General features: G+C 41.1%; 1 protein-coding gene across 1 annotated transcript in view; it reads left to right on the forward strand.

The window, feature by feature from the left end:
* RELN (reelin) overlaps positions 1-21,786 on the forward strand; it is a 288,920-nt gene that overhangs the window by 126,670 nt on the left and 140,464 nt on the right. Inside the window, exons 7-8 of the mRNA XM_051610928.1 lie at positions 5,736-5,832; positions 11,744-11,795. Of these exons, the coding sequence (XP_051466888.1) occupies positions 5,736-5,832; positions 11,744-11,795 (149 nt within the window). The remainder of the gene's footprint in view (positions 1-5,735; positions 5,833-11,743; positions 11,796-21,786) is intronic.

Here is a 21,786-nt window from a genome sequence, read left to right on the forward strand (position 1 = left end):
ATCAGGGGCCAGTAAGACTAAGCCACTCTAATGATTTCTGAAACCATTATTTGTATAAAGATGAAGAGAGAAGTGTTTGTATTTTCCTATGATCTTTTCTTCCCAAATCCTACATGACACTGGCTCGGATGTGATTAATATTGTCCCACTCCTGATCCCCTTTCTGGCATGTGCAACTCTGGCAGAGATGTACAGTCCAAGTGGACAAGCAAAGCATTATAGAGCTTCTGTGTGTCTCATTTTATGAGTCCCAGTGAGTCACTCCATCACTGGGAGAGGCCTCACATTAAGAAACTATTTTGCACAAGGGCACTGTACAATTTTGAGAGTGATTGCCTGTTTTTTATGGATTTCTGGTCTTCCAAATGCAGTAAAAGTTACATCCCGCCCAGCAACCATCTGTTTCTTTGAAGGCTCAGAAGTGGCCACGAGTGTTTGTGGAGCTGCAAGGGGAGGAGAAAGGGAAGGTTGGGATGGGGCTTCTTGTAAACAGAAAAAATCACAGCATCTGGGAATGGGGTTCTGACCTAAATCACAGTTTGCTGATTGAAATAAAATAGAAGAAACTTCTGAAGTGGGAAGGGACAAGGAGAGGAGGAGGCAGCAGGAGAAAGGAGAAGGAAGCAGGGAGGACTTCTATGTTGGGAATGCAGGAACAGGAGTATGTCTCATCTCTCTCATTTTCTTGGGACTCAACTACCATGAGCATTTTCTTGTGTGGTGTGTCCAACTCATTTTTAATTTTTTTTCTTCCAGTGAGCAACCATGTCAGAATATGATTATTTCCAAAGTCACCAGCCCGTAGGCACAAGCCTGTTTACTTAAGCAAAGATTTCCTCATTTCTTTGGTTTCATTTGCCACCAACTTTACAAAGACCTCTTTGGCTTGTGAAACACATATGCTTCACACATTCATAAATGTCCAATGTCATTTATGTCTAACAAGTATTAGTTGGGGAAGTTAAGACTGGTTAGTGACTCCCACTCCCTGGTAAATGTGGCACCAATGCCATACCAGGCAGTTCACTGCTGACTCATGGAACTGATTAGACAATAACATGTAGTGAATTTTTCAGTGACAAGTCTAACAGTACTGGTGTCTGGTGGTCCATGAGACTTGCTGAAAACTGGAAGGAGTGTGTTAGTTCAGATGGCTAGAGAACCTCTCCTGTGAAGACAGGCTGAAAGAGTTGGGGCTGTTCAGCCTGGAGAAGAGAAGGCTCCAGGAAGACCTTATGGCAGCTCTCCAGTACCTGAAGGGGCTACAAGAAAGCAGGGGAGGGACTTTACACGGGCATATAGTAATAAGACAAGGAGTAATGGTTTTAAGCTGGGAGAGGGTAGATTTAGGTTAGATATTAGGAAAAATTCTTCGCTGTGAGGGTGGTGTGACACAGGCAAGGGAGGGTGAGACAAGGTTGCTCAGGAAAGTTGTGGATGCCCCATCCCTGGACGTGTTCAAGGTCAGGCTGGATGGGGCTTTGAGCCACCTGGTTTAGTAGAAGGTGTCCATGCCCATGCATGGGGTTAGAAATAGATGACCTTTGAGGTCTCTTCCAACCCAAACCATTCTATCATTCTATGAAATCTCAGGAACCATGGAAGTAATTGATTTTCCCTGTAGAGAAAGGAAAGCTGTACCATATAGTACTTGCCAGGGAAAGGCCAGAGAGTGGCTGGATGAGAAGTCCAATATGGGTGATATCTGGAAGACTGTGTAGGTCACCGAGCACCTGTTTCAGTGACTGTCTTGCCTCTGTGTAACCTCATAAATTTGCAGAGGAGAGTATTCAAAAGGTGGTGTATAAGAGCTGGAACATGCCAAACAGGAACAAATCTAGAAAAAATATCCTAAATATCCTGTTTAATCTTATGGTAAATTATTTAATGTTGAGACAAAAAGAGAGGGAAAAGAAGATGCATAAATTAGTAAAGAAGAGATGTTGTTGTTAGTATATGTTTCTGCATAAAACAGTTTTAACAGTGGGGCTGTAGACAACAGGTGATTCAGAACATTCTAAAAAGAAATAATCTGTTATTAGCCAGCTGGTTGCTGGCTAAAGTCTGCTTTGCAACTTGATGCCATGTTTCATCTCAAAGCTTGTCAGCACTCCAAACAGCAATCACTTACAGAAGACATACTCTTCAAAGATGACATGAAGAAAAGCTGAGTGTGTAAAATCAATCAATTAAAAACACAGCCCATCACTTCTTCATGGCATATGAGAAATGAAGATTCAATGATACTGTGATATTTCCAGTGGCAAAGAAGTGGACAAAAGCTTTGTAGCAGGAGAGAGAAGTCCTAAAGTGGTTTCCAAATTGCACTAAAACTGCAGGATTAAACTTCAGAAAGATTTATGTTTAAATATGAAGCTTGGGATGTTTATCTTCTTTATAGTCCAGACATCACAAAAGACATCAGTCAATGTAATGTCCACAATCTCAGGTACTGTAGAGGGAAACGAGATGACAAATAGGCATGAGGAAACAGCAGATGTTTCCCCTTCAGCAAAGTGAAGAACAATAACAGAGAGAGGTGGGACTCTCTAGCCAGAGATGAGAGTGATGGTAGATCTGCAGGCAAGACAACTAGATGAATATGACACACAGCGACAGTGGCAGTGAGTACCAGCTGTGAAGAGAAAGCTGAAGTGATTTTAATGCTCTAAGATTTTAGACTAGGCAGGTGAGAAAGATAATGCAAAAAGCTGCACCCAGCCAGGGCAATTAATAGTGTTTTCTGTTTGTATAAATGGAAATTAACCTTCCTGTCTGCACCAGGAGAGGAGCAAATTCGGTCATTTCTAAGCACAAATTTCGATGATGATGATCAAAGGAACAGCAGATCAATTATCTTGCTCTTCATGCATTCCTCTCAAGCTACTGAGCAGTTTATTGTCAGAGGGAACACATTTCAAAGAGAGCACAAAAGTTTGAATCAGGATTATCAACAGCCATCCAACTTCCTATGAGAGGAGTCATCTTAGAAAGATGAGTGATGGTGAAACAGCAGTACTAGAAGGACAGTGTTCCTGGATTTCCAGACAGTATTTCGTAGACCACGTTCCAGAAGTAGAATAGACGAACAGCTGAATCACTTTGCATTCATTGAAATATGAGAACTACAAAATTAAAATGTCTCTTGAAGTATGTATGCTGTCCTTTCATGAAGGCATAAGTGGTCCCAACATAAGCAAAGTTTTCCTGCCATATCTGCCTCTCCCTGGACTCATCAGGAGTTCAGGCAGACGCTCTACTATAAATGTAGGAGCAAATAATTAAAATAATGCTCATAAACAGTGAGAATCCTACAGAATTCTAGTTATTCTTCTAGCTTGTATTTTTGTGTTCTTCAGCTATCATAAATTAAGAATCAACTAAAATTTAGATAGTGACAAAACACATTCTCCGTTAACTCTGTTTCTGTATTTTCTTTTTTATACACTTTGGTTGACTCACATTCTCTCTTCTTGCCCTATATTGAGAAATAAAATGATTGGCCAGCTGTGGCTTCCCTCAATAAATACGAAGTCGTTGAAGGTGATGGGAACTACATTACTTTACTAGACTATTTAATTTTGCTACCTAAATCCAAAATACTAAAATCTATCAATGTGAATTGCTGAATTACTTTATTGATATGCTCATACAGGAAAAAAACCTCAAGGATTTTTTATCTTTAATAAAATCTCAGAATAAGTGAGAGATTTGGAAAGTAGGAAAGAGGCATTAATCTTTGACTTCTGCAAAGGACGTGGGCCTAAGAAAGCCAGTCCTGAGGTGAATTCACCCAGGACCAACTGAGGAGACCTAAAATAACAAATGCAATCAATTATTCACCATATCTATGCACCTGAAAACCTAATATCTATCACTCAGCACAGCTTAGCACTCACAGATCTGCAGGGTATTGCATGCTGCCCAGAGTTAACCCCCTCTGCCAAAAGTTCCCCACACTTTGCTGCCCTGGGAAGGTCTCACAGGAGCCAGTGGAGTGGTGAGGAGCCCCAGCCTGCTGCGGGAGCTCCACTTAGTTAAATAGGTATTTTAAAAATTCATTTAAACGGTGTTTCTAATCACTACCTGGGTTCACAACAGCCCATCCTCCCTTTCTCAGACCATTTGGGCACAGGGCACTGGCAGGGAAAAGCTGCCCCAGCCCCATGGGTTCGCTGATAATACTTTTCCTGGAGATGCATCTGGAGATTGCATTTGCCATGTCCAGGACCATGGTGAGCTGATGGTTTTCAGACACTCAGAAAGAGAAAAGTCCTGCTCCAAGCAGTTTACAGAAAGGCTTGCAGAGGTTTAGCTGAACTTATTAATGAAAATACAAACAAGCAAAATATGTTGGGGAAAGAGGTGGCGGAGGGGGTTGGAAAGCAGATGAGGAAACTTGTATAGGAATCAGCTATGATCATTAAAAACTCCATCATATGTGTTGACAGCAGATCCAGATCTCCTTGGGATTTCTTCCTTTCCATCCAATTTTCTGGAAGATCTTCCATCCAGAAATCAGCCAGAGCATGAAAAGTTCGAAGAAAACCAAACCTTTGAAACAACTAAACTAGGTCTGGGCTGTATATACAGGAATGTGTATTTTGGCAGCATTATACATCAGAAAGAATGGCCAAATCTGAGGCATTCTGTGTGAGAGAAGCCAAAGAAAAAACTGCCTAAACCTCCCTTATACGAGTCCATTGCACTTAAAATGCTAAAAACATCAGTTATCAGAGCACAGACAAAAATCAAGAAGAAATAAGGTTTGGAGTGAGGTCACCCTTGCTTACAATGGAGTTACTCTGGGATCAGATGTGAGCCTGTAGGCTCAGCTGAAGCTGAGCTTTGGATGCCTGGAGGCAATGTTGGTCAGCATGGTTGGAGGCAGTTTGTCAAGGCCTGGCAGCATCTCAGAGATTTTTTTCAAACCTGCTGATCATGCCAAGAGCTGACACCCTGATGCCTGAAGGTGAGGGAGAAGGCCTTGGCTCTGCACACAGGCTGTCTGCAAACTCCTTCATATCAAATTAAGAAATATCAGGAGAGATGCAACTACTTGGCTCAGCAGCACTTTCCAGCCTCTCTGAGATTTTCATCATGCTTTTTCTCCAAAAAAAGTGTCCAGAGTGGCAACTCTGTGTTACCAGGAGTATGGGATGTGACAAATATTAATAGAAAGCAGAGGCTAGAACCACGTCACAGCTGGACTGTAGGAGCCTCTCAGTGCCCCATTTTGGGCAGGGTCTGCAGCCTTGAGACTGCCCTTTGGGGTGAAGATTCCTGCAGGCTGGGGGGGGAGCTGATCCTACCCCCTTCTCCTGGGCTGTTCTGTGTGGGAACTCTGTGGCAGGGCGGTGGGTTTACATCTGGTGTAACAACTGTGCAGTAAGGACTTTGAAAGAAGAGTAACTTTCGGGTAAATTATATATGTAAGAATACACCTTGGTTTCCCTGTGATGTGATGTTTTGCAGTCAATGATCAGTGTCACTCCTTTTTGGACAGGGGACACTGTGCAGAGAGCAAGGACTTATTCACAAGGGCCTTGCTTGAGGGGCAGCTCTAGTGCATCCTACATGCAGTTGCTGAACCTTGACATTCAGCACCATGATAACCAAACTGTCCAATTTGTCTGCGTGTGAAGCTGTTAAGGGCCTTATTTTACACATTACAAGCCCAATGAAATTTCAAACGTACGGTTTTTCACTTTGAACATGGTGTGTTCTTCCCACAGGTCTGAATGCAGCAACTGTGAGGTTGGAGAGCAGTGTGGAGTGATAATGCACGGCAACGCTGTCGCTTTCTGCGAGCCATACGGTCCCAGGGAGCTGGTAAGTGAAGGCTGGCTCATCTGCTGGGCTGAGCCTGCAGGCTACAAACCCAGGCTGCAGAGCCCTTGGTGTGCTTTGAAGGCTTGGTGTTCAGCTGAGAGGCTCTTAAGCAAGGCAATAGGGCCATAGAAAAGCACCCCAGAAACATCCCGGTGTTCTAAACTATAGATGCTAACCAAGAGTATTGCAATAGTTTGCAAGGAAAAACCTCTTGATCTACTGTGCATCCAAGTTATTTAAAGTATCTGTAAAAGACTGGAAAGGTAGGAAAATAGAACTGTATTGTCAAACTGGCAAATGTTAATTTGGTTGTAAAACATCACTTGTGAACAATGCATCCTACAGGCTGAAATGCAGCCTGGAGCAAGCACCTGCCAGTCTCTAAGTGTATGTAACACTTAGAGTCATGATGAAGGTAACAGAGTTAATTTCATTGGGGGGTAGTGTAATCGTAAAGCTGCTGTAAGAAACAACACAGTGCAATTTTCAATAACTTGGGATCTCCTGGGTGTGGAAAATTAATTGAAAGATACCTAACCAATGCCCACACGCTGACGACTGGCAGCTAGCTGCAAGGATGTACAAAAAATGGGAGTTTTGGAAAGAACTGCAAATGTAAAAGAGCAGCTCAAAACCTGTGTAATTTCAAATTAATTTTCATGTTTTCAACAGTCTTCTGAGTTGAGGGAGGGGCTGATTAGAGCTATTTGAAGAGCACTCATGGAAGGGGCCATAAACAAGAAGTGGTTCTGGCCAGGTATTTTCACTTCATTTCAGACACTGACAATTCTCTTAACAGGGTTGATTTTTATTTGCATCCTTAACCGAGACCAGAATTCCAGAAATGCAATGTAGATATTTCTGGCATGGTGACTAAAAGTCATAAACACATATAAAACTAATTCAGAGGTTTTGCAGATAAAGGAGAATTTCAGACATTTCCCTCACAGCCAGTTCCAGCCAGGGAATCCTGACAGGGATGCTAAATTGCCTCGCTGCTACTTTGAATCCTATTTGAATGTACTATGCTTCATTAATTGCCTTGAGAAGAGATGCATTGTTTTATGTCCTCTGCAAAAATTAAGTCACACCAGTGGGATATTGTTTCCAGTTTTTAAACTCATTTGTAGTTGCAGTACTGAGCATAGGTGACACCCCTAGAAAAGCAGCCTATTGATGACATTCAGCAAACCCGGGGTCCCAGCTCTGAGGGTTTTGAAATGTCATTAATTAGCTGTCTTCTCCCTGCTGGTATGTAATTTGGACTATCCTTAATAATAATGAATTGCCTTCAAAATTTGATGTTGGGCTGTATTTGTCATATTACCATGTAGTAAAATAGCAATACTATGGCATCAGGAACTTGGGAAAATTTATTACGATGACAAAGTGGTGTGATTAAACAATCAGCTGAAAAATTATCATCTTTATAAACAGTTAAGCAGCCTAATAATAAAAATTCTTGTAAATATTATGGCAGTGTTGCAGAAAAATCAAATCCATCTGAAGGAACATGCTAATGGCTTCACATTTTGGATGAGCACAGGGCAGTTTTTTTGCCAGAGGCCTGACCTAGTTTTATTTTTGAGTATGGACATAGGTTTAAATCCCTGTTCTCATAGAACCAACTAATTTCCAATTTGCAGTCATGTTTCAGCAATTTCACAACAATGTTTAATTCCTCCAGTCATTATGCATTTTTATTCTGTCATCTTTACTATTTGAGTCCCATTCTGTCCCCACTTCAAATGGCTCTTGAAATCTCTGTTCCTGTTCATGGCTCCTAGTGCCACATTTTTACTTTAAAATACTTAGTCAAGGGAAGTTGAATTAGCAAAATGTTTTGTATCAACAGCTGTGACAGCTGCTGGTTTGCTTCCTTGACCTCCTTCTTCTCCTGCCTCCCAGCAGCTGCCTGTTACTGCAGGCAAAGGGTTTTTAACACCAACTCTCTCTGTCTACTGGTGAGAATTTACCACTGGCAAAATCCTGGAAAGATGTGTTGTGTCAGAGATGTTGCAAGCAATAAAAAATAGCTACTAAAGGCTCCCTGCCAACCTCTCTGCAGCATCTGAACTTAGTAGTCCCTTACGGAACTTTGCAGAAAGTTGGTTTTTTTAGTATATTTAACACTTCTTTCTAAAACATTACTGAAATTACTTACAACAGAGTCTCTTTTAAGTCTACATGACTCTTCAATATATATCAATACAGGCTGGGGGAAGAGATGCTAGAGAGCAGCCCTGTGGAAAAAGACCTGGGGGTACTAGTGGGTCAAAAGCTGGACATGAGCCTCCAATGTGCGATTGCAGCCCAGAAGGCCAACTCCATCCTGGGCTGCATCAAAAGAAGCATGGCCAGCAGGTCAAGAGAGGTGATTCTGTTCCTCTGCTCTGCCCTGGTGAGACTTCACCTGGAGTACTGTGTCCAGCTCTGGTGACCCCAACACAAGAAGTTTGTGGACCTGTGGGAGCGTGTCCAGAGGAGGGACATGAAAATGATCCAAGGGCTGGAGCAGCTCTCTTATGAAGACAGGCTGAGGGAGTTGGGGTTGTTCAGCTTAAAGAAGAGAAGACTCTGGCAGGACCTTATAGTGACCTTCCAGTACCTGAATGGGGCCAGTAAGAGGGCTGGGGAAGACGTGTTCACAAGGGCAGGTAATGACAGGACAAGGGGTGATGGTTTAAAGCTAGAGAAGGGTAGATTTGGATGTTAGGAAAAAGTCCTTTAATATGAGGATGATGGATCCCTGGAACAGGTTGCCTAGAGGGGTGGTGGAGGCCCCATCCCTGGAGACATTCAATGTGAAGCTTGATGGGGCTCTGAGCAATCTGTTCTAGTGTGAGATGTCCCTTCTTATTGTTGGGGGTTGGACTAGATGACCTTTAGAGGTACCTTCCAACCCAAGACATTCTATGATTCTGTGATAACTGATACATTTAATTTATTGGTGATATGAGCCACTGAACATTGATATAGGGTTTCATTTTCAAATGAGAACTTGCACGACATAATTAATTGAATGTAAACTAATATAACAGGTACTCATAACTCAAGTCAGAAAGCCCTTTATTAGTTGGCATGATAAATGTGATACTTAATACTGAATCAATCCTGACAGAATGGTCTTAAATAGGGATGTGACTGTATTTCTAAAGGAGTTATGGAAATACAGCTTCCCTATTTTTGTTTAAAGTCTAAAATTACCTGTTAGGAATATTCCAAAGTGAGGAAAACCAAATTTTACGTAAGCTTTATGTACAGATAAGGACAAATTTTCAGGTAGATTTTCCAAGTTGCTGTATGAGATTATCATGAAACTTTGGGAATCTGTCACACTGAGTCTCAAATCTCTTAGTTTACAGATTACCAATAGCTGTGATGAATTTCCTAAATTTCTGCGCACATGTGGTCTTGATACCAGCTAATCTTCAGTGTGTTTCAGTGAAGATCTCATTCTTTGATATTTATAAGAAATTCTCTGTGGGTGATTTGTATGTAGAAAAGAAAGCACATAAAAAAATTGTGCCAACTCTTGCACGTCTCCATACATTATTTTGAAAGGTATCATTTCATGAATTCCTCAACTTGGTGCCTGCCAGCACTGGAAGGAGTCCAGTCCCTTGTGCTCTTCTGTATTATCATCTGTCTCCTCCCACCAGAGGGGGAAATGGTATTCATACCAGCACTGGTGGGCCTCATGATGAACCACGTCAGAAAATCAAATCAGTTTAAAACTAACTTGCAAAAGAAAAAGACTAATAGTTTAATGGAAGTCAAGAATTCAAGCTGATTAAACATGTAGCTCCCCAAAAGCTGATGTTGGTACATGGAAGGGAATGGAGGGAGATATCACCCAGGATTTTTTAATCATATATATTTGAATATACATTCTGAATAGACATTTGCAAAGATATGGAAGTTCTTTTGAAAGTCTCCAAAGACACAAAAGCCAATGCAGGTGACTGAGAGATAACAGTTGTTCTGTCAGTGGAGTCCTAAACGACAGTCAGAAAACATCTGCATTTAGGGCTAGATTTGCTGAGTGACATGCTGCCATGCACAGCATCTGAAAGGACTTCAGACATGAGAGAGATCTCTCTCAGCAGTTTTCCTCTTATCTGCATAGGAGATAATTAAAGAGCTCAGGAAGACCTGATAATAGAAGAATCTTTGCTTTCACCACATGACTCAGGGAAATTATGCAGAAATTGTACTTTTCATCCTTACAAAATGCTGATAAAATCGCCTCTGTAATACTGCCATACTTAATGGGTGCTGGAAAGAATGTAGCATCTTCCAAGTAATTGAGTCTCATATTTATTTGGGTGCTGGATTTTTTAGAAAACGACAGTTCAGTGTCCATGAGCTCAAATATTTATCTAGATATTGCTGATAGCCACTTTTTCGTGCTTATCTACTATTCAGTTTCCTCTGCATCACTCATACAAGCAAAGCAGGAGGATTGTTCAAGTCCTCTGGGTACTCCACTTGGAGCTGCCTCCATGCACATTCCAAGATGAGCCCTGGCAGCCAAAGGACCTTACTTCTGGAGCTGAATTTGCTCAGAAGTTTGACTTCATATCCATGATATGATGTGGCACATGGATGCAGAGCACAAGGAGCACATGTGATGACGGAGTCTGCTGCTGCTCTCATAGGAAATGACATAAATTATTGGTTTGTAGGGTCTGACATGGGAGGACAACTCCAGGGTCTTGAAATCTTGGATGCAGGCTTCACTGCCAACAATATCAGATGAATTTATTTAAGGTGTTTGCTGTCCCTGTTCTTCCAATCTAGTGATTTCTTTTATGACTGTGTAAACCTAAGTCTGACCAGGTCATGCCTTTTTTCCTTTTGTCTTTTGATCTAATGTTGCCATTGTCTTTCAGCTTTTCCTTCTTCAATGTAGCCTCTAAAAACTGCTTTAAATAATAAATTATATTTTTGTTGGGTCTTTTGCTGAAGTGAATGAAACAAACTTTGCATCTCTTCTTTTTGAGGTGACCTGTCAATTGGTCTTTCTGTTTGCTAAACAGTTGTGAAGATTTTTCAGTCTCAAAAATAACTACAGTGGTTTTAGGCAGTCCTTCTGCCTTGTTTGTTTATGTAGCAGCAGTGTTGAGTCCAACTTAAAAATTAATTGAAAATAAATATGTGTCCTTCACTACAGAACACTATGCTGGTTTTTATCTTATACTATTTTGGGGAAACCAGTCCTAATTTGAACTTCTGAAATATGGGGGCATTGAAAGAAGGGAGAAATGTACCCAAGGAGGGTGGTGTGCTGAATACAGAGGGACCCACTCGGTGTTTTCTGCCTCTCTCTAGGTCTTGGCTGGCTGTCCACAGTGTGTAGATGTTACAACAAAATTTAATTGTATATACTATGCAGTATCACCAATGTTTTGTTTTATTTGCTGTTAAAGACTTAGATTTTGTTATTTGTTCTTACTATTTAATTTTATTGGTTTAGGTTTACTTACTGCAACGTTATTATTTATTTTTATATTTTTATTCTTGTTTTGTGTTGAGAGAAGTAGGTAAAAACCATTCTGTCTATACAGATTTACACTAAGCTGACCATAGACCACAGGGTTCACATTTTCAGTCTTTTAAACACTTGTCAAGCACCAGTGTTTCACATAAATGTGTTCAGTTTGTAGACATTAATACAGTAAATGAAAAAAAATTCCACCTTCGACATGTGATGAGATATCAATAATCAAAATGACATAAGAGAAATGTCCATGATTACTGAACCTGAAAGGGCCAGCAATTAATATTTTTATGCACTGGGGACCGAGGTATCCAGAGAGCTTCCATGCTTTCAAAGAAAAACTAATGATGGATTTATTGTTTTCCTGATCTAACAGAACCTCTCTGCTGTTTGCTTTTCTCCTTGTAGACCACCGCTGGCCTTAACACAACTACTGCATCTGTCCTTCAATTTTCCCTTGGTAAGTTGAGCTCAATCTTTCACCTGAGAAAGTGTAAAAAGTCATTGCTGCAGAACAGAATGGCCCTCAAGTTCAAGTTTATCTTTCTGGTCAATGTTACACTCAACATGAGGGATTAAAAAAAAAGCTTTTAAAAACTGCAGCTCATTTATTCATCTGGTAATCTAGTTTGGGTTTGGGGTTTTTTCCGCTTATTTTATAACCTGATGATGGATAACATTATAATCTCTTGCTCTTTCTCTGAAGTGTGATTACTATTTCTAAAAAAATGAACTTTAAAAAAAATGTAAACCCCTGTTATATTCCAAGTTACAGCTGGGTAGTGCTGGTTTTAACACATCTGTACAAACAGAATATGTGGGGGAGACCAAAACTCTATGCTATTAAATTCATATTGTCAACAGTGTGGTTGCATGCTGTATTACTTAGAATGCCTGTGGTAAGTTATTGCACATTTTCACTGTGTCGTGGTGGCTATAAATTATGGCAGAAGTGGCTTGGACTGAGGGCAAATGGGAACACACTTAATTTGTTAACTCATATCTCAGTGCTCAAAACATGAAGGAAAAATGTTTTTATGATACAAATGTTTTGATAAAAAAGCAAGCAGGAAAAGTAGCCTGTTTCCTCTTTGAACCCCTGAATATATCTTTCCAAATCATATTCCTATTTTTTAAAAAGTAATTCTCCAAAAATATCTTAGCAGAGGTGTGATTAAACTCCGGACATTTCAGCTGGAAATAAGAGCTATCAGGTAGCTTGACAAACAGCTTGGTTTTTTTAATGGATTGTATAAAAATCCTAGAATCCTCAGAAAAATGTCATTTAAATTTGTTTTTACCTGAAGTTGTTAATTTGATTATTTAAGGTCATCATTACCTGTCACCCTGCAATTGACTGCAATGTTAGTAGTTCTAAGGTGCCTATGCTTTTATTTTGAATTACTGTTTTTAACAAGCCAGAAAAATGTATCCATTCTGAAAATGAATGATTGCATATAGATTTGGCACAGCCAAAGAAAGCCAGCCTGGAGCTGCCCTGCAGTTCCATTCAGCCAGTGCAAGGGGAACTGATCTACTGGGATGTGTCCCTTGCCCTCTCGCCCTCGGCTGTGCCCGAGGAGACGTGACTTCTATCTTGCTGCAAGTTTGCAGTGATGGAGGAATTTTGCTTTTCAGGAAAATTTACAAAAATCTGCTATGGATTATTCTTACAGACCCCGTGTGGTGGACAGCAGTGTAAACTGAATGGGTTGGTAGGCAAATGGTTGCTGTCACAGCTTGGTGGCTTGTGTCTGCTGCAGGTGAAGTGCCAAAGGGTGCAGCATCCCAGAAGTTTAAAAATGAAACTTAAGATTTCATTAATAGCCTTTGTTCCTATCAGCTAGGGAAAATCAAGAACAGGCTGAGTATGAAATACCCTATATGGCAGGATTATCATGAATGTATGGTAAGAATACCTTTAATCTGTGCCAGTAGGAAAGAGTAAAATCCCCAGTATGATGAGGCAGGAGAAGAGTGGGTGCATGTCTGAGTAAATTAAATTTCACCCTGAAGTTCAGAATGTATCACATTTCCCCGTGTGCCTCTGTTCGCCTTGAAATACAGTGCAGGTTGGTTTTGTAACTGATAAAACTCAGCGTGAGCCAGGGGACTGCTGCTGAGCTCAGCAGTACTGGGCTTTCGAATCATAAATCTAAACAAGGCATTTGCCAGTTTCCAGCTTATTCCCAAATGTCCGATTTAATCATAACCCTATTTAGGGATTCATCCAAGGGAATTGCCTTTTCTAAAAGAATGTTTAGCACTTTCTATCGACCATGGAACAGCTTAAGCTGGAATCTTTTGGGGATATCTTTATATTAAATTCATCACCTAGCTTTGGCCACATTAAAGTGCATACCCTTTGATTTCTCTCACCACTAATTATCAGATGGAATTTTGTATTTGCAGGTATATAAGCAGATAAGGACTTGGAAATGAAGCAAAAAAAAAAAAAAAAAGGTCCCGGTTTTATTGTAAATCCCAGATCTTTTTAAACTGTGTGGTCAGGAAGGGTAATACCCTAGTGAATTTTTCATATATTGATATTCTGTGTAGTTTTCTTCATGCACCACCTGTTCAGTAGTCTTGCCCTCTAAGGGGCAACGGGGTTGGGAACTCGTACTGAAGATGAAGACTTAATTAGGATGAAAAGGTAATTAGTAATGCCTACTCAGCACACAGGACAACATTAATGTGTAGTATCCTTTCTGAGTGAGAGCACCTTGTCTGCCATGCAGCATCCACTCAGAGCCACCCAGAGCTGGTAGCATTGCCTTTTGATCTGGGGCTGGGCTGAGGTTTATGTTCATGCAGTCTCAGTCCAAGTCTGCAGAACATTTCAGTTATTTCAGATGTCTTAATCGTCCATGACGACTACATTTCTCCAAGACCAAAGCCTGACATGTGAAAGACAAAGTCTAGCAGTTTCCTTAACATTGAGTGGGATTGTTAATTGAAATATTTAAAGCAATGCCTTGGGGCTCTTTTAGGCCAGAACATCCAATTCAACGGCTTGGTATTGCAGAATATGGCACCAAAGCCTCCAGACTCAGCTGCCACACAGTGTAAGTCTGATTCATTAGCTGAAATACTTTCTATTTCTCACTCCAAAGCTCAGGTTTTTCTGCTTAATTACAGCCCTGGACTTCTCTAGGGATGAACATGATCTGTCATTTCCATAGGCCACTATTATAGAACATGACCCAGTACTGAGAGATTAGCAACTGAGCTAAGCACAGGAAGAAAGAGACCCATAAACCACTGTCCATCATATTTGAAAAGTCCTGGCAGTCAGGTGAAGTCCCTGGTGATTGGAAGAAAGGACATGTTATGCCCATATTTAAAAAGGGTAGAAAGGAGGACCCTGGAAATTACCAACCTATCAGCCTCATCTCTGTGCCTGGGAAGATCATGGAACAGATCCTCCTAGAAGACATGCTAAGGCACATGGAGGACAAGGAGGTGATCCAGGACAGCCACCATGGCTTTACCAGGGGCAAATCCTGCCTGACCAACCTAGTGGCTTTCTGCGACGAAGTGACTACATCAGCCAACCAGGGAAAAGCACTGGATGTCATCTATCTGGACTTCTGCAAGGCCTTTGGCACAGACCCCCAAAAATCCTTCTCTCTAAATTGGAGAGATATGGGTTTGATAGGTGGACTGTTCAGTGGATAAGGAACTGGCTAGATTATCGTGTCCAGAGGGTAGTGGTCAATGGCTCTAAGTTCAGATGGAACTGGACTTAGTGCTGGTTCCAGTGTTGTTTAATACCTTCATTAACATGGCATTTAGAACACCCTCAGCAAGTTGGCTGATGACACCAAGCTGGGTGGTGAGGTCAATATGCCAGAGGGACGGGATGCCATCCAGAGGGACCTGGACAAGCTGGAGAAGTGGGTCCAGGTGAACTTCATGAGGTTCAACAAGGCCTAGTGCAGGGTCCTGCACCTGGGCTGAGGTAGCCCAAGATATGAATATAGGCTGGGGAAGGTCACACTTGAGAGCAGCCCTGTGGAAAAGGACCTGGGGGTGCTAGTGGATCAAAAGCAGGACATGAGACACCAATGTGCAATTGCAGAAGTTGCAGAAGGCCAACTGCATCCTGGGCTACATCAAAAGAAGTGTGGCCAGCAGATCGAGAGAGGTGATTCTGCCCCTTTACTCTGCCCTGGTGAGACCTCACCTAGAATACTGCGTCCAGCTCTGGAGCCCCCAGCACAAGAAAGATGTGGACCTATTGGAATGTGTCAAGAGAAGGGCCACAAAAATGACCTGAGGGCTGGAGCAGCTCCCTTATGAGGACAGGCTGAGGGAGTTGGGGTTGTTCAGCCTGAAGAAGAGAAGGCTCCTAGGACACCTCATAGTGGCCTTCCAGTGCCTGAAGGAGGCCTAGAGGAAAGCTGGGGAGGGTCTTTTTACAGGGGCTTGCAGTGAGAAGACGAGGGGTAATGGTTTTAGGCTGGAAGAAGAGAGATTTAGGTTAGAGATCAGGCATAAATTATTCAGTGTAAGGGTGGCAAGACACTGGTACAGACTGCCCAGAGATGTTGTGGGGGCTCCATCCCTGGAGGTGTTCAAGGGCAGGTTGGATGGGGCTCTGAGCAGCCTGTTCTAGTGGAAGGTGTCCCTGGCAATGCAGGGGAGTTGGAACTTGATGGTCTTTAAGGTCCCTTCCAACCAAAAAAATTCTGTGATTCTGTGATAAAATCCCATAAGGAGAGGAGGAAGGGCTTTAAGGGAGTGATGCCAAGGTGTGAGGTGTGCAAGCAGTTCTGCTCATGTGTTTTACCTTGGGTGTCCTCTCCAAGCATATGCTCCTGTGGCTGTGGTGCCTGTGGGCCGTGCATGCTCTGTGTGGAACATTCAGCACTGGCTGGCTCTTTCCATCCTTCCTTCCCTGTGGTGCCTCCAAGTCAAACACCAGCTGAAGGCACTGTGACAAGCACCAACACTGAGCCTGGCCTCCAGGGCAGGTGCTCCTTCTGTGTGTCACAATGCAAAAATTATTCTGGAAAATATCACAGTACCTTGAAAAATGGTGTTCTGTAGCTCTCTCTTTAGATCTTAATACTGCTAGGTCACTTTAGGCTGTTAAACAATATTTGAAAATGGGAATACCTTGACAAGGAAAGCTCCTTCTCTTCAGCTTTGTTGTGTAAAACTCTTCAAAACTCCTTTGAGAACAGGATGACAGTGTCATGTACTGAGTAATACAAAATATTGGTAAGGCAGGATCCTATTTTAAATTTTCTTTCCCTTCAACTTTCATGCTGTTATCACAAAGATCCTCCGTCGTTACTAGAGCAAATTAGCAATTCTCCCTCCCTCCCTTCCCCTCATTTTCTAAAAAAATCTGTCCCACTCCTCCCCCACTATTTTATTTCAAGCAAAACGTATTGGGGTCAGGTGGAGAGGAAGGGCTTTCTTTTAGGTTAAAAAATACCTTCTGAGAGGAAATACATCTTCAAACATTTGGCACTTCAGCTCCAGATCAAGCCATCAGTCTTGCAAACAAAAAGCTAAAATAAGGTCCACAATTTTTTTTTTTCCTTTTTTTGGAGAAAAATCTTGAGCTTTGACTTTGTTCCACAAAATCATGACAGAAATTTTTTGGGAAAGTTAGGTTTCCAAGTATTACAGATTTTTTTGGTCAATCATTAATCTTTACTTTCAGTCAATCCCAAAACCACATTTCAATGCAAATACGTGACTTGCAGTTTTTTCAGTTTGATTCTAATAATAAACTGTCTTTCCCTAATCCATTTTAGCTGAGTTATGGTAGTTTCATAGGTGTAGCATTACCTTTGGCTTCATGCAAAAAAGAATTTGAAATTAAATGCAAAAGTTGCCACTTAATATGATAACAGAGCAAAAAAATAATGAGAATGAACCCCTAAGAATGAAACCTTTACAGCAGGTCACTGTTCCCAGCTCTGTGCACTGCTGACTGATACCCAGGAACAGCACATTTGGACAGGGATGGTTCACTTTCTTATTCATTGGGATCTTGCGATGGAATGACTACTACTATATAAGCATAATTTAATTACCCTACAAAGGACTATGGTGAACTTAAGAGACAGCTAATGTGAAAAGGAAATTATAAAAGTATGTAAAATCTTATTTAGAAATCAAGAAATGTGAAGTAAAGCTTGAAATCCATCAGCACCCACGTCCGTGCCATATCAAGAAGAGTTAACTGTAATCTTTCTTTGTTTTATGCTTAATGTAGTCCTCTGAAATGCCTTTCTGGTAGCTTAGTGGTGATCATGCCAGAATTCCTGGAGTCTAGAAAAGGATGTACAGAAAGTCTATGGCAGTTAAATGTTTTCCTGGACTTGTCCAGTTTTTGTACTTCAGATTTAAAGCCCACAGCACACTTGGAAAAGTTGAGCGTATGTTTACCATGACAAATGGAACATTTTATAAGAAACTATAAATATGATGCAGAGTAACTCTGCCTGTAATAAATAAAGTAATAAAACCCTGTCCCAAAAGTTCTGGTGGGCACTAAGAGTACTACTGAGCTGGCAGAGAAGTTGCCGCTCTCTGAGAGCATTATTCACTGTTAACATGAAAGACTTGAAGATGCAGGATGCATGAGCAAAAGTGACCTTCAGTGCCTGGACAACCAGCAGTCCTGACACTGAAAATTCCTTGGCTATTTTTGCTGCATGGATAATATGGTTAGTCCCTGCTTTTGCTAGAAACCAGACTTGACATGAAGCAAAACATGTATCTAGCATATCTGCCTTCATTAAAAACAGTTTTCAGTGTGGGGTTTTAGGAGTCGGTATTAATCTGGGAGAGTGCTTTGTGATTTTTGCCAGATGGACACTATTTGTCCTCTCAAGAAAATCCCAGTAGGTATTATCCAAAAGACAGGTCACTCATGTTATGATCTGCACAGTGGTCTGGCACCACAAGCGTTTGGACCTTACCCATAGAGTAAGAATGGCCCCTTTCTCCTGCTGTTTCTGGGGTAGCTTCTTCCATGTTTTTCAGTCTCTTCTCTGTCATCTGTTGCTATTGCCTCTTCCTTTGTTCCAGCTTATTTTGCTTATACATCCATCAGAAGACCAAGTTTATTGATGATTTATCTTACAATATTAAACAGGGATAAAACCTACAAGGTTCCATATGAATAAAAGTAATTTATTACAATCACAAGCAATACCTACCTGCAGCTTATCAATCTCCCTTAATACCTTTCTAATGGAACCATATGAAAAGGATAAATGTATCTGTTGCTTTTAATATGATTTAAATGTTACTGGAGAAATATTATTATGAGTATTCAACTATATTCAGGAATTTCTGGTAAGGACAAAACCCCACTAATTCAGTGTGCAGAAACACTACTTGGGTGATTTTATTTCAGTGGTCCCCTTTCGTCCCCATTTTCTGTCTTGTGACAAAGGAAAAAAATGCTAAACTTCCTGCTTTTACATGCATAAATATTTCATTGGCAATCTTATTGGATACTCACTAAAACCAGTAACAAGGCTAATAATTTCTCCAGTCTTGTTCAACACACTTTCTACTCTTGCAATTTTATTTTCTGAGTAGTCACCCTTGTCTTCACCTCAGACTTGTTGATCTTTTAAAATCCATCAGACCACCATCTGTATGTAATTGCAGAACAGTTGTATTACCTGTGATTACTTTGTATTTATACTGTCTTTTTCCTAAGAGGGGAGGTGCATGTGCAATGCACATACCAAGAACTTCCATGTGGTTTAGTTTATTTACAGTCTAGTTTTAATTCTGCCTGAGTTCACAGTTCTCTGTAAGTGTAATGGTGGAAAATGTTTAAAATATGTTATTGATTTCTTTTTATTAGCTTATGAGTAAGGGTCATGGATTTGGATGCAGATTTTTGACATAATGTTTCCAAAAGGGTCTTTATATCATGCCTTGCCTTGCCCTAAGACGTCGGGTTAGTGAATCATTAACCCAGCAGCTTCTATTATTCTTCCTGAACTACCAAGGTTGGTACAGTCTACATGAGAGCTGTTTTGCTAAGCAAAACCTTATTTTGTCCTAATTTCTTTCATATATGCTTGGTGAAAGGTTGACAGTTTGATGTAAACACCAAAATTGGTGTAACTCACCATTCTGCATTTCTTCTGCTTGCTTCATTTTCTACCTGATAAAAGCAATATCAAGGTTTTTGACTCCCCACCCAAATTGCTGTTTACTGTTGCCTGACATGAAACCATCTGATTTTGCCTTCCTGGCAGAGAATTCCTTTGTTTAGATGCATAGGTTATAAATTACAGCTTATGTGAAAGAATAAGACAGGGAAGTAACATCATCTAGCACACTTCACCCAGCATGTGAAAATGTTAGGTGGTCTATTGATTTTGCTGAGGTATAGAAGAGGGGCTGCCTAGAAAATACATAGATTGAAACCTGGGTTGAAAGTTAATGCTGTATTTGAAAGACATTTTAATGGCCTTGTGGCAAAATGATTTGTGTTGTTTTGGCTAGCCCAAGGTTACAATGAAATACTGTCTTTGTTACTTCCATAGCAGGGCTTCTCTGCACAGTTAGGAATTAAAACGTGAGCATTTCAGATTTACTGCACAGAGAAAAGCAGAAAAGATAAAGAGAGCCTCAGGATCCAGAGCCAGGGCAGGTGGCTGAGCCACCGCCTCGCAGTGGAACACCAGCCATTACAGAATTGGTTGCTGCAAATAATAAATGCTAGATTACAGGCTGACTTTCATCTTAATCCTGCTCATATCATTGTATGAGGATAACACTTCTGTATGATTAAAATTGTCCATTTTTTAATTAACTCAAACAACAAAGCATCTGCAGTTCAAGAGAGGGTAACGTAAGGGAGAAGCCCCCAGCTCACCAAAATGCTCTGAGGTCTTTCTCCAGTGTGTGTGTGTGTGGGGGGGGGGGGGGGGGGGGGGGGGCATTTTCCATGAAAGCAAAAGCAGATAAAAATAGAAAAGCCCATCAGAAATTACAAAAAAATGCTTTTGCCAAACCAGTTATTATCTACCCACATATAAAGTTAAAGGCAGGCAATCAGTATTATAGGGTTTCAGAAAAGAGCTCGGGACTTGGGTTGGGAAAAAATATTTCCCAGATTTTCTTGGTGCCAGGGAATTTTGCCAAAGCAGGCAAGGAAAGGGCTTTTCAAAACTTTGTATTCAAGATGCCTCCATTTACACTGCAGTTCTTGGGACCAAAGTGTGCTTTCTGCTGCCCCTCTGGCAGTTACTGGCTGTAAGGATCTAAGTAAAACATAATTTACCTTCCTGCAGTATTTTTCTACCCTTATCACCACCTTAAGGTGCTCATTTGCTTGATTTTTGACCCTTGCTGCTGATCCAGGCTGCTAAACAAAGTTCAACAAAATGTCTCTACTTAGTGATACGTATTAGTATACTACTGAGCTACTTCTATAATTTGAGTTTTACCCCGATCCAGGGACCCATCCGCTCTCTGATTTAGAGGATCTCTGCATCATCTGACATTAAGCATTTAATGGCAATAACACTGAAGCATGTGTTACAGGTATACATGTAAAAAATGTTTCCTGGGCACGGGGCTTCCTACTCGGTTAGACATTCAAGAACCACTGTAAGACTGTTTCTGGTGGGTTAATGATATTACTGTTTCAGTAGCTGTAATTACTGCATGTCCATGACATCCAGATCTTAACAAGTTCACTCACCTTGCCTTCAGCAAGGTGCTCACTACTATGTTAGTACACTTACAGAATCACAGAATCATTCTGATTGGAAGGGACCTTGAAGACCATCAAATCCAACCATAACCTAAATCCATCAACCATAACCTAATCTCCCTGTTCAGTGCTTAAATCATGTCCCTAAGCACTACATCTATATTTCTTTTAAACATTTCCAGGGATGATTGACTTGACAACTTCCCTGGGCAGCCTGTTCCAGAGTCCACTTAAGAACATGGTTAAATCTAGAAGCATCATTTCAGTATTTATTTGACAACAGACACACCCAAGCACATACCTGCTGGCTGTATCTCAGAAAGAGATACTATAAATAGCTGAGCATCTTTACATCAGAATAAATTAGAAACTGGCATAAGGGATCTACAGTTTTCTGCCTATGTTTCTCTCCTTTATGTTCTCAGTGCACAAAGCGCTGTGATCTGATCTTGTTCATTAGAAGAGAACAAATCTGTGTGAGCGCAGGAAGCACATCATGTCTCTGAATATAAATACACTAGGAGGAAGTTGAGCCACATAAGTATTTCCTCAGACTTTACTTCTCATGTGAAGGAAATTAGCTGCATTAATCCATAAAAATTATGTTCACTGCTATTGGGAATCCTGGAAAGAGGTGGATGGGAAGGGATCACAGGAGGTCTGCTTCTCTGCTACTCCTCCCACACTCTAACCAGGGCCACTCTCTAGGCGAGGGAAACTTGCTCAAGGTCCCATC

Source organism: Apus apus, chromosome 1, assembly GCF_020740795.1.
Source record: "Apus apus isolate bApuApu2 chromosome 1, bApuApu2.pri.cur, whole genome shotgun sequence".
Classification (NCBI taxonomy): Eukaryota; Metazoa; Chordata; class Aves; order Apodiformes; family Apodidae; genus Apus; species Apus apus.